Source organism: Eptatretus burgeri, chromosome 10, assembly GCF_056783735.1.
Source record: "Eptatretus burgeri isolate ZD-2024b chromosome 10, Ebu_testis_v1, whole genome shotgun sequence".
NCBI classification, from domain to species: Eukaryota; Metazoa; Chordata; class Myxini; order Myxiniformes; family Myxinidae; genus Eptatretus; species Eptatretus burgeri.
In genome coordinates, this window is record NC_140970.1 from 15,513,902 (window position 1) to 15,528,457 (window position 14,556).

The 14,556-nt window shown below is 40.5% G+C and overlaps 1 protein-coding gene across 1 annotated transcript in view; it reads right to left on the minus strand.

The window, feature by feature from the left end:
• The window catches only part of LOC147017982 (pro-neuregulin-4, membrane-bound isoform-like), a 20,409-nt gene extending 6,747 nt beyond the window's left edge, over nt 1–13,662 (minus strand). Inside the window, exons 1-4 of the mRNA XM_085897119.1 lie at nt 13,504–13,662; nt 12,930–13,031; nt 6,786–6,903; nt 5,017–5,160 (exon numbers count right to left, since the gene is read on the minus strand). Coding sequence (XP_085753245.1) covers nt 5,017–5,160; nt 6,786–6,903; nt 12,930–13,031; nt 13,504–13,513 — 374 coding nt within the window. The 5' untranslated portion in view covers nt 13,514–13,662. The remainder of the gene's footprint in view (nt 1–5,016; nt 5,161–6,785; nt 6,904–12,929; nt 13,032–13,503) is intronic.
• Nucleotides 13,663–14,556: the final 894 nt, after the last annotated feature.

Here is a 14,556-nt window from a genome sequence, read left to right on the forward strand (position 1 = left end):
AAATCGTAAATGCATGAGGAAACCCAATGTGATACACCCCTTCAGCCACTGGACCAGTTTCATTGCTTATCACCTTGCCTGTGAAACACCAGACTGGCAGTTTATAGCTGGGTCGGGAATTGAACCCAGGCCAAACAGCTTAGAGGTGAGTACACATACCTCTAGGGCACCTGGTCAGGATATGTATATATATGAACAAACAAAAAAACACGTCAAATTTCATAAATTTTGGACCATATTTAGAGTTTTCATGTGGTTGAAGTTCTGGACTGATGTGGCCTGGTTGCAGTGGACTGGTATGGTTGGTCACTTTTTCATTGACATTTTTTATTTTTTCCTTTCGGAGAAGCAGCTTCGATTGATCCTGCACAACTTGAAGGAAGAATTATTTTGATTCCATCTATCTTTGTTCTGATGGCATTATACTCCTCAATAAAGATGGCTTTATACTCATTATACTTATTACACTCCTCAATACCTTTCAGCATTGTCATTTACAACCTTCAAGTATTTAACTGTCTGTAGTGCCTCGTTGTAATCATCTGAGTTCCCATGGCTCACAGTCATAATCCAGAAAACCAGCTAAAATTTAAAATCACCTGAAGAAGTACATGGTGTTCTTTGTGACAAAATCTTCAATTGACATGTCCTCAGACTTCCTGATATTCAGTGAGATTCACTTTGGAGGTTTATCCATGTCATTCTTTTCATTCACTGACTTTGCCATTGCTTGTTGTAACTATGGATTGGCATCAACGAATGTCAAACCAATGAGGTCCTGTTGAGATACCATAGATGTCTCACAAATTTATAACAGGTAGATTTTGAATGAACAGAATTCACCTTTTCATACTAAAAAATGTTCTAATAAGTTAGTGAGTAGCAGAAATTACATGAGCTGAAGTGAGCCATGCCCTGAGGTAGATTCCTCCAATAAAGATGCAGATGTCACAGAGACCTCTTTCCTCAAGGCCAGTGAGTTTAAACTGTCTCCCAAACATCCACATTTGAGGGTAAATAATGCCTTGGTCATCCATCATGCATAATGTTGGGATCGAGATGCTATAAATCACATTCCATGAGGAGTGATAACACTAAGAATGGTTTGCCATATTCAGATTATACAAATATAATCTGAGCCACAAGGGAAAAACTTCAACTTCACTGAGCACCTCCAAAATGTTAATAGATATGGATGAAATATGGTGTGAATAATATGTTTGTATCATGGAGCAAAATGAGGGGGTAAGAGTGTTGAAAATCTGAACTTCAAAAATAACATCTCCCCCCATTTATGCATGAATAGGATGTCATTCTTATAAAATTGGGTGTAAAGTACCAGTTTATAAGCCTGAAGGGCTTTACAAGTCACCAAGTGGACAGAACAGCGATATGTTGCCTTAATAAGCCCTAAAAAAGGTGAAACCAGGTCGATAGCTTTGCTTTTCATCTGCTTGGTGACAGCTTTTGACTTTGCCTCACATGAACTGCTGGATGCCCTTCAGGGTTGGCAGGCATGACGCTGTCATGATGAGGTCATCATCATCATCAAGACGTTGGTCCAAGTCAGTAGAATTTCATTATATATATATATATATATATATATATATATATATATATATATATATATATATATATATATATATATATATATATATATATATATATATATATATATATATATATATGTCGCTCTTTCTGACGACTAACACACTGACTCACTGATATAAATGTTTAGTACCTTCTAGGTGGGGTAGAAAACTTAGAGTTTTCATGCTGATGCAACTTGAAGCCAACATCCCAGGAAAAATTACATAAACGAAAATATCCACGAAAAAAGTCACATCGTTTGGACTCTGCCCACTGCAGGTCACATGACCCCAGACAATGGACAAAGAAACTGATAGCTTCATAGAATATTACCATGGCAACAAATGATATCCTGCCAGATATTTTCGTTTACGGAAATTTTCTCTTATCTGACTGTTTTGAGATTTTTCCTGGGATAGTAGCTTCAAGTTGGGAGAATTGGCCAGTATTAACCTAAAGGGAATTCTGTTAAAATACACGAGGTTTTCCAGTATCACCAATAAGCTTCAGCAGTTTTAACAAACTACATAAATATTCCCCATCAGCGACATGATGACACTCGATTCCCCATTTGTCGTTTCACCATTTTTTTGCCCAAGTCCTTCACGAACCGGCTGTCCATCTCCTCCCATGCATAACATGGGTACCTCGTTCATACAGTTTAAAATAAATAAAAACAAGACTTTTACCTTTTACATCTATTTCAAAACAGCGAGATGACTTTTACAAAACAGTGAGGTGGGTGAGGATATGAATATTACGTACTCTGCTGTAAATATAAACCACAAGATTTAGCTCGGGATGATGCTGTTGGAGCGGGAAAGGGTGAAGGGGGAGCGGGGAATGGGGAGTGAGGAGCGGGATTCAGTCATCGGAAGAACAGCATTAGCTTTACGATGAAGTTTCCTGCAGAATTGCCACCAAGAATTGCAAGACGATCCTTAACCACCTTACTTTGAACATTGGAGCAGATCTTTCCTGAGCAGAGAGGAAGGTATTATGGCATCCTCTTCCTAAATAATCCCATCTCGTCGGTGTTAAAAACCTGCTCCGGCATATGCCCCTTCACCTCGATTAGTTCCGTGAGCTGTGGTGGGTAGTTTTTTGCAGCATCATGGTTTGCAAATGCTGCTTGCCTGACCAATTTTACATGATGGAGGCCAAATCTTATTTTTAATTTCTCAAACCAGCCCGGGCTGGTGTGGGACTTGTGGGTAGCCATGGTTGAACTGAAGCCTTTGGCTCCGAGCACTCGTGGAAAGGTTGGTCAATCAGCAATGCTTTCTGCCATATATTTCTGGTCCACTCAAAAACACTTATTTCTGTGTTTGGTCTTTGATCCAAACATTCAGCAATTTTTCCATCCTTTCAATATGAGGATCATGGGACTATGAATAAAAGTATTACTATTTATAGTTTTGTGTGCTCTTTCCTTGACCATCCTTCTGGAAAGACAGGCCTTTAAAACTGTTGAAAGGGACTGGACTTTATCCATTAGAGTGGAAGCAATTTCAAGTGATTCCTATGTGTACGCCACTTATCTATGATGTGCTTAACTCGAGATATATTTTAAATTTTGCTAATTACTAAGTAATCTTCGTAATTAGGAATTTGCAAATTACTTAGTAATCGTATTAATGATAGCACATCTTAAATATTGTATATTTAATCGCGATGCATTTTGGGTCACATGACTTTTTTGGTCATTGTTTAATTAAGTTAATTATTGAATATGAAACATTTTTAGTTTGTCTTTTGGTTTACCTATCACTGTAACCACATGCTCTTGAACATTAATCTCTCCAAATCCACATCATCAAATATATGATGCTTGTATTTATTATGTCTGCACATAAGATGTAGTCGTTGCTTGCAGTGTGCAATCATGCCCTACTCATATATATATATATATATATATATATATATATATATATATATATATATATATATATATATATATATATATATATATATATATATATATATATATATATATACATACATTTCTACTAGTGAGGTATCCGTGCAATGCACGGGAGGGAGCCCAAATGCAGACAGACAATGCGGAAACGGAGAATGCCAAACGATGAACCAATAAATTCCACATTCCTGTTGCACCTTCAATAAAATGTGAGGCATGGACAGCAGGCTCGTGAATGACTTGGGCAAAAGAGTTCCTGCAGCTGACCCCAACAGAAGTAAGGTGGGCAATATTTCTATGATGTCAATGGCGAAACTGCAAATGTCATTGGTGGAAACCCTCACATCATTTTCCTCATTTTTCTTGAAACTCAACCTCTATATTTTCATTCCAATCAGTATCATTCAAATCACAAATTAATACGATACCATGAACATAACAAAATACAACATTACAAACACTCGTGAGGTAAACGAAGATAAACGCCGTTTTGATGTTGCATCCGGATCAGGAGCAGTTTCATACGGATCGAAATTCAAAATCATAACTGTGTTGAGGTGTTGATGAAACCTCCAACCCACCTGAGGACACCTGCTGGGACCACAAAAGGTTCCACAGAAGGTTTGGGAAGGCTATCCCCAAAACTGAGAACGTAGTTTGGGCATGGACAGACAGAAAGACACTCCTGATTTATAATTAAATCGGAGGAATGAAACTACACATACTGTGCTCCCACAGTATGATAATTCACCTGAAGCTGTTCGTGGCATTTTGTCAATGCAAATCTCTCACACACATCACCCAGCATGACAAGGGAGTTCCCCATTCTTTGATTATGCCGACGATGAAAGGACACGATAAAATTCATCAACATTACAGGTTGTAGAAACATGTGAAAGATACAATATCAGACAAGTCAGAGGAGTCACCCTGACTGATGAATGCCAAGTATTTTCCAAAAATAGCACAAATATTCTCAGTGAAAGGAAAGTTCACTAAATATCACACCCATTTTATGTAAACATCTGAAGTTTAACTTCTCTGTTACTGGAGTTACAATTGCCATTCTGCGCATTCTGATAGCTGTTTGTTTTTTTTTGTTTGTTTTTTTTTAGAAGCCTTTTGTGTGAAATAGCAGATCAATAAGGGGGATAAATAATCACAAATTGGCTTTGAATTGGCAAACGAAGCGCATGTTTGAGGCTTCAGTAAGATGGTGTTTGCAGATTACAAACATGGGTGGGAGATAAAGCCTTGAAAAATTAGTTCATTAGAAAATGAGGGAAGGACAGGTGGAGAGGAAAAAATAAAATGGAAAGGCAAAAGGGGAGGCAGGGAAATGTATGTGGAAGTGATTTAGGTGACTAAGTGAAAAACTTCCATTTTTAATTCATGACATGCATAAGTAGATTGTCCCAGGTAAATATGATGTGCAGGGGTTAACGCAAAATGCATAGAAATGCTATGGAGCCAATGGCCTCATACAAACGTGCTGTTGAACTTACCTATAGAAGGAGATGAGTAGTATGAAGGCTGCAATGAGAACGGCAGTCACGGGAACCACGATTAAAACCACACTCTGGTGAGTCTTGGTGTAAGTTCCCAGGATGAGTTTTTCACAGCGCTGTCCAGAATAATTTGATGCACACCTGCACCAACCACAGTGATCGAGAATTAGCATCTGGTGATGGTTAGCATGAATGGTTCGGGTGATATTTGATTCAAAAACTCCAGTGAACTTGTGTATATGTGTTTTTTTTTTAAGTTGTAGTTGTAACATGAATGTAACATGATGAGCATGCTGTAATGGCCAATTGGCCCCGAGAGATATTGTGTTTTTTTTTTAACTATGTCATTGTAGTGAACATGACGTTACAAAAAATGTGTATAAATGCTTAACATATAATTATGGTTAAAATATATAACACATAATGTGATGATGTTGTCCATGTATAACTTGGAGACTTCTCCATATCATGTACACATCAGGAGTAAGGTGGGAGGAAAAACAACAACAATAAGGAAGATGACGGGAAGACAAGCAAGAAGATAAATGAAGTCGCCATGATGCCACACATTTGTGCTAAACTCGCCAATAATATGGAAAGGAAACCCACTTATTTTACTACCTCAAACAAGTAATCAGCAAAATTATCTTGTTTTACTTAAATATTACCCAATTAGTATATCTATATGGACTCTCTACAACCTTGAGCTTTGTGAGTATGGTGTTCGTTTGTCGAATTGGAATTTGTTAAAGTAAACCACTTTGTGGTGGTGGAGAATGTGCAACCACAAAACACCTAATCTATCTCCCCACTGTGATGGTGATGCCACCTAGGCTCAATGGAATCACAAAGTTTGTGAACCTCTGGAATATCTTCCTTCGTTGGCTCCACAGATGGTCGAGTGAAGCAGTGTACGCATAGTCCCAGAACAAAGCACAAACTAGTGTCATAGTCACGGTTAACTGAGTGTTAAACACTTTATCTTCAATTACACCACTACAGTGGCCATAAAAGGGTATCAGGGTTAAATTCCATCAATATTGAACCCTGCCGAGCGATTGCCTAATATCACTAATAAATGTAAGGTGTCGAGCGCAGCCGGAGGCGATCCAAAATTCCTCTTTGACTGGCATCTACCACTTTGTTAGTGGATATACCACCAATACCCCCAGATCAACTGTTGTTGATATCTTACTCTCAGCAAGCTAAGGTACTGATCTTGCCAACTACAAAAGGATTCCAGGATGCTTCGATCTGCCTGGTGTTATTTTAGCACAGGTGTGGTTTGAACTACAGGACCCTAATATCTTAAGCCACCACTAGGGCATCTCGGAACAAAACGAATATAAAAATCAATCAACTACTGAAGTACATTGGTCCAACAAGTGCCGCTACTGAGTAATACAATGAATAATATAGTTGCCTAATACCATTATTGGAACATCGAGGTGGATGAAGGTAATGTGAAAGATTCAGCCATTTTTCAATAACAATAATAATCAGACGACCCATTTCAGTGGGGAGTGTGTGGTTAACAGTCAATGTGTCGTTGTGGTTAACATATATTGCGAGGAGTAAGAGAGGGATTTGGTTAGCATGTAATTAAGAGTGTATTGCTGAGTCCCACATCGACTTAATTCTATGCTTTAAAATGCTGATCCCTGCATGAACACCGGGCATTGAGCTCAGCAATGCAGTGTGGATGGAATTGATCTGTGACAAAGAAGCCACCAAACGACTCAACCACTCTGTACGAAATTACTCACAAGCACATTAAGTAATCCGTATTGCGATGGAAGAAACATGTGCCACCGTTGAGGCAAAAATCCTTTTTCTCAGCGGTGCACTCTTCGGTGTTCACAACAGACGTCTGCACCACTTCAACTGCGGGATTGGAGGGGGAATTCAAAGCAATCATTTTTTTTTTATAATTCCTGAATTCTGCACAGTATCGCTTTGTTGATGACACTTGCAATTTTGCATTTACTTTTATTGCATTTCATGTGGCAGAATCCCATGAAGCAAGCACGCGGAGGAGACACATGCCATCGAAACATTTCTGACACCATTCTGGTCCAGCGAGCTTTCCTTGTTCCAAGCATACAAGAGTAAACTTGTTTCATCAAACCTTCAGTTTGCCGTTCGTTCATTTTAACTCTTAAATGTGCTTTACGACAAATGCTGCTACTGATTCAGCGCTGAAAATTTTTATTTTTTTCTAATGGTACTGGTCACCTGGCATTTTAATCATATGCATGCATACCTTCAGAGGAGCATTTTAAGTTAATAAATAAATATTTTGGTTTTTTTGGAAAAGTAACATGAAGTCTTCATGTGGTGTTTAGAAGATAAGAAAGTAAGAGAAATGAGGCTTGTTCAGTAAGTCTGCGGCGTAACATAACAATTATAAAACAAAATAACTCGGTTTAAAATCTTCAGATGTTTACACAAAGGAGTAGGTGTGTGTGTGTGTGTGTGTGTGTGTGTGTGTGTGTGTGTGTGTGTGTGTGTGTGTGTGTGTGTGTGTGTGTGTGTGTGTGTGTGTGTGTGTGTGTGTGTGTGTGTGTGTGTGTGTGTGTGTGTGTGTGTGTGTGTGTGTGTGTGTGTGTGTGTGTGTGTGTGTGTGTGTGTATTTTGTGTGCCGACGGACATCGAAGCCGATACTACGTGAAAAATCACAGAACAGTCCGAAACCATCCGTAAATGAAAATATCCAAAAATAAGTGCAGCCTTGTGCTCACTGCAGGTGAGCGACCCAAGACATGGGGGACAAAGAGCGGTCAAGCTGCAACTGCTGCCATTCATCACGTACGTACGTACGTACGTACAAAGCACGGTTTGTTATTGTTTATAAATAAATGGATGAGTTGTGAGTGTGTGTGGTGGGGGTGGGGGTGGCATACTTTTTGTCTATTAATTATGTACGTCTATTCATTCATTACGCACTATTGGAATGTAACTTTTGACGCTTAAACTGCTGAGACCCCTTTGAACTTCAAAGACTATATGACCCCCAAGACCCTGAAGACCCCAAAAGACCCCAAGGACTAGAAAGTCCCAAAAAGTCCCCAAGGATCCAAAAGTTCCAGAGGACACAAAAAGTTCTGGAGGACTCAAAAGTTCCCAAGGACCCAAAAGTTCCAAAAAGTCGCAGAGGACCCAAAAGTCCTAAAGGACCCAAACCCCCCTGCCCCCAATGCTGTGAAGACCAATGAAAATTTGGTCCATCAGACCAACGGGCCAAATATATATATATATATATATATATATATATATATATATATATATATATATATATATATATATATATATATATATATATATATGTTGAAGTTTTTGTTTGTTTGTTTGTCTGCACGTGCTAATCTCCTGAACAGTGAAAGATAAGAGGTAGTGTATCGAGAGAGAGAGAGAGAGAGAGAGAGAGAGAGAGAGAGAGAGAGAGAGAGAGAGAGAGAGAGAGAGAGAGAGAGAGAGAGAGAGAGAGAGAGAGAGAGAGAGAGAGGGAGATATATATATTACGCGAGTTCTCTGACCTAAGCCGAACGTCGTGATGTCAGCGTTACAACGCAGGGCTATGTCTGTGGCTCCCGGAAGAGAGCATCTCATAGAACAAATTTTTATGTTAATGTAATTATGTATGTCAGATACCATCACAAGTGAATGAAAATGCAGCGACCGACTGGTTTCGACCTTATTCAGGCATCATCAGGGTAACGTAGCAAGTTTCCATCCACTTGTGTGCTGAACATACTCTACCGGTCAAAAGTTTGAGAACACCCCCATTTTTCAGTTTTTACTGAAATTTAAGCAGTTCAAGTCCATGAATAACCTGAAGTGGTACAAAGCTAACCGGCAAACTGCCAGAGGTTAAAAAAAAAGTTTAGGTCACCAAAAACTGAAAAATAATGTAAATTTCACATTGTCTAAAAAGGCCCTTTTCAGGGAACAAGTAATGGGTTAGCAACTGCAGCTGTTCTGGAGCAATGGAAGTAAATTAAGCCTTTAAAGTTGATGCAAACAATTCCTACAGGTGTCCCAACTTTTGGTGATTATTTGCAAATCCTCCGTCTGTATAAAAGTAGTGTTGGAACAGACTGTTGCTTCACCCTCTGAAGCATTCATGGACAACATTGCACTGCAGGAAGTAGTATATTGCTATCATAATGGCAAGAAAAAGACAATTAACAAAGGAAGACAGACAGACCATGATAACCCTTATAAGTGTAGGTCTTTCCTTTAGATAAATTGCAAAGTAGCCCAGGTATCAGTGAGTACAGTTTCCTACACCATCAAAAGGCACTTGGAAACTGGAGGAAACTCTGACAGAAAGAGTGCTGGCAGACCCAAAGTCACAACACAATCAGAAGACAAGTTTCTGAGAGTCAACAGCTTGTGTGATAGGCGGCTCACAGGACAGCAGCTTCAAGCACAGCTTAACACTGGTCGAAGTAAGGAAGTCTCAGTTTCAACTGTGAAGAGAAGACTTCGATCTGCAGATTTGACAGGTCCAGCAGCAGTAAAAGCCATTGCTAAGATGGCAAAATCAGAAAAGAGGCTTTCCTGGGACATAATGCACTGCCATTGGACTACTGAAAACTGAAAGAAGGTCTTATGGACCGATTCATCAAAATGTAAAATCTTCGATTCATCATGCAGGGTTTTTGTACGCCGTGGAGTAGGCGAAAGGATGGTTCCTCAGTGTGTGACACCAACTATCAAACATGGAGGAGGAAGCGTGATGATCTGGGGCTCTTTTGCTGGATCCAGAGTCAGTGACTTGCACAGAGTGAATGGTACCCTGAACCAAAAGGGCTACCACAGCAATTTGCAGCACCATGCACTACCCTCTGGTCTACGCCTAGTTGGTCAGGGGTTCATCCTACAGCAAGATAACGACCCAAAACAAACCTCCAAGCTATGTCAGAACTACCTTAGAAGAAAAGAACAAGATGGTAGGCTTCAAATCATGGAATGGCCAGCACAGTCTCCAGACTTAAACCCCATTGACCTGGTTTGGGATGAACTGGACAGAAGGGTGAAAGCAAAGCAACCTACAAGTGCAACACATTTATGGGAACTTCTGCAACAGTGTTGGGAAGAACTTTCCGAACAATATTTGATTTCCATTGTGGAAAGAATGCCACGAGTATGTTCGGCTGTTGTAAATGCAAAAGGTGGCTACTTTGATGAGTCAAAATTTTAGATTAAATTTTGTTCAACAAAACGATTCTATGATTTATTTTTTTCTGCAATTGTTTATTTGTTCTATGCTTTAATTTCAGAGTACATTGAAACATTAGACTACTTAAATTTCAGTAAAAACTGGAAAAATGGGGGTGTTCTAAAACTTTTGACCAGTGGAGTATATCAGAAAATTAAATTAAATAGCAGACAGAGATAAATGTTGAGTGTTACTTGAACACCTTACAGATGGCTTCAGCATGTGATGGAATGATTGCATGTCATCAGTTTTCTGTTAGGCAGTGCAGAATGAGAGTTTGAAACAGAACACCAAGATGGAACCCGAATAAGCAAAGAGCAAAGATGGAGTCATCAGGGGGAACCTGGATAGGATTCGGGTTTCAGCCGCTACTCCACAACCCTCAAACCCATCCAGGTGCAGCCAAGTGAGACGTACATTAAAATTTCTGCAAAATTCACTTCTCCTTCGAGAGATAGACAATTAAAGAGAGGAATGGAGAGTAAGAGATGAAAGAACAGAAAAAACAAGTATTGGAATGAAGAAAGAGAATTGTGAAAAAAAGTATAGTGTCGTTTTCAAAATACAATAAACCCTCAAATATCACGGGTTTGAATATCGTAGGTTTCGACAAATCGCGGGAAACCTGTTGTGTTCCGATTCCGTTATCGAGGGATTTCATTTCGGCCAATGGTGGTTTTTGAGCTGAGACGAGTCATCGTTTGCACGCGCGTGTGCGATTACCTCCCATTATGAGCCTCTTGCTGTTTCTCGTGCATCATTTTTAATGAGCCCAAACGTAAAACCATGGTCAAAATTAGTTGTGCCAAAAGGCAGAGAAAGGTTTGACATTGTGCAAAAAAATTGGCTTGTTCGATAGGTTGGCAAGAGGTGAAATTGTGACATCTTGTGAACCGCCATTACTGGATCATTGAATCGACTGTGCTGTGTATCCATGAAAGTGAGTCAAATGTCCGAGCAAGTCTTTCCGCCAGTACTCCCCAAAGTGAAAAAGTGTCATTCCAGTCCCGTGATCCTCATATTCAAAGATGGAAAAAGCCCATAATATATGGTTCGAGGACCAAACAAAGAAAGTGCCTTGTGTGGACCGGTGATACGGGGGAAATCATTATGGATTTACTAACGTTTTCCCGAGATCCCCAGGGCCGGAGGCTCCAGTTCAACCATAGCTACCCACAAGCCCCATGTAAGCACGGGTTGGGAAATTAAAAATGGGATTGGGCCTCCATTATGTAAAATTAATCAGGGAAGCAGCATCAGCAGACCATGATGCTGCAAAAACAACTACCCACCGCAGCTCATTGAAATCGAGGCGAAGGGATTTATGCTGGGGCAGGATATTAACACCGACGACACAGGATTATTCTGGAATAGGATGCTATCCTGGACCTTCCTGTCCAAGTAGGAAATCTCTGCTCCAGGGTTCTAAAGTGGCTAACGATTGTGTTATTATGTGGCAATGGTGTAGGTTACTTCATCGTAAAGCTAATACTGCTCTTCCCATTGCTGAATTCCACTCCCTGCTCCCCCTTCCACACTCCCAATCCCTTCTCCCCCCACCCCAACCCCTACCCTCTCCAGCAGCATCATCATCATCCCGAGTTGAATATCGTGGTTTATATTTATAGCAGAGTACGTAATATTCTTACCCGCACCCACTTCACTGTTTTGGAAAAAGGTAAAAGTCTTGGTTTTATTTATTTTAAACTACATATATTCATTTAACTTATACCTAGTGTTGGCTCAGTGGTTAGAGTGGTGGCTTTGGGATCCGAGAGTCCTGAGTTATTATGCCTGGTGTTGGCTCAGTGGTTCAGGTGGTGGCTTTGGGATCCTGCTTGGCTGGTGAAAAAATACCCGGTGTGGTTGACTTTGCCTGTCATCCTTCTGAGCTTGGTGAAATGAGTACCAGCGTACTGGGGGTAATAACCATTTGGGGTAACCTGTGTTTGAAGTGGAAACCTGTTCAGGGCTGCACTCCCAGCCAAGAAAACTGCCTTTGCAGCCCTATGTGCCTCGATGGCACAAAAGGAGTGGTATTGTTATCACTTATTTTATTTCAATGTTAACATGCTTTATATTTATTTCACATGTTTATTTCAAATTCGATGTGTTTATTTCTGGCTGCCAACGACTTTCCTCTCTATATTCTCGAATCCCAAGAACCGAAACCCCCTTTTCCCATCGGCCCTTTGTTTTCACTCTCACGACATTTTCCAGCAATGTAACTCCTGTGATATTTGAGGGTTTACTGTATCAAGTTTCGACACACATACACATACACACACACACACACACACACACACACACACACACACACACACACACACACACACACACACACACACACACACACACACACACACACACGTTTATTTTTTATTTTGATGTACCATATTATTTACAGAGCATTGGTGGTGTTTAAGCAGTTTATTGGCAAAGGTTATACTGGGTGGTTTGCCATTGCCTTCCCAAACGTTGTCCATGCTCTGTCCTTTTAAATGCTGAACATTAAGCAAGGAAGCAGCACGTACCATATTTAAATAGGCGTTTGGTGTGACCCATCGACCTCCCAGACTCAGAATGGATGCTCTCACCATTACACCTTGTTAGTGTCAGTCACTGCTTCTTTCAGGCATGCATTTACTGCTGAACCCTCCAAGATAAACAGGTGCAATAAACTCACGTGTTGCTGTGCAGGAATTGCCGGGTTTGCAGTCAGTCACTTGGGGATCTTCAGTGCAGAGGGCGACAGTCACAGCCATGACCGCCCAGACCAGACGAAAAACTGCAGTGGAAAAAAGAAGGGGAGAAAACAGTTTGTTGTAATCGTCCGTGGTATGATAGTCTACATGTCATTTTACTCGGTATAAGGGGGTAAGGGAGCACCATCACCTTGGGACACGTGGGCACCATGTCAATCTTCTCAGTCATAAAGTTCATTTTTGGCACGAGTCATTTTTCAATAGGAGACACTCTTACAATTTGGAATGTGAATAAGTAAATATCACCAATCTGTCGTCCTCTTCGAAGGCATTAATTGGGACAACTGACGTCACAACTCAACTATACACGTTTGCAGAGCACGTAAAGTCCAAATTGTGACATCACAAAGAAGCTTTGTGACGAGGCAAGTTGCTCATCACATTATGAATACCCGATGCTGACTGCCTCGACAAAAATAATTCGTGCTATCTTTGATCATTTACAGCACAGGTCGATCGGGTTCAAGGTCTGTGGAGGAACAAAAGCTGTCTTACCAACAGTCATTGTGGGGAGGAAATGTTCTCGCAGTTCTCCGGCGATCTAGTCTCTACGGAGTCTTCGAGCTCTGTCTCTAGCTCGAGTCTTCGACCCAAGTCTGTCTTGTCAGCTTGTCTCACCAGCTTCCTTCGTGTCAAAGCTCGGCTTTAATAGGCTACAGGTACACCGTGTGGGCGGACCGTGTTGCATTAGCACGGTGTCCTCTGATCGTTTATCTTTCCTACCCTTCCGGGCTTGGTGCGACAATTACGTGGATTTTCAGGGAGGCATCCACAAACCGATGGACGAATTCCAGAAGGACCAAGTCCAACCTCCACATCTTGCCGATGACCGAGTTTGGGTCAACGAGTCGCTTGATCACGTGTTTAAAGTAGACGTGGTCCAAATCTTGACAACACGTGCGCAAAAAGTTTGTGCTGGGCTTGTCCGATCGGGTTAATAAGTGGTACCATAGAACAACCGATGATGTAAACCATGCATGTGTGCTTTTCACCAGTTAATTCATTCGATTGTATATCCTTGCGATGTTTAGGCACAATTTTTTACTTATTTAATTTACCACGAAAGAATGCAAACCACAAAAACTTGTCCGGGATAGTTGCGGTCGCTCATGATGGAAAGGTACATGTTGAGTGGCCCTCCTTTTGGAAAGATGCTCCCTCACCATAGTTTAATGCAATATACCAACAGCTCTCACTATTAGGGTTGACTCAACCAACAATTAGTCTCACGATGACTCGCAGTCTCAGCCGAAATATGCCTCTGCATCTTTATGGACATGTAGAGGCAATGAAAAAATAAATAAATAAATAAATAAAACAAGCTGAGCACCCAATCATACTTTTCACAACTCGACGTGGCATACCTACATAGTACCTTCATTAAAAACTACTCAAATTGTAACGCATTTCTTATCATGCCTTCGGAAGTGAGACCGGGATGTTATAAAATTGGTGTGGAAGTCCTGAAAACCATCATTAGAAACATCTCAGCGGCACAGATTCATCAGATCCTTTGATGTCTCGGCCCAAAATTATTTGAGTAAAGTT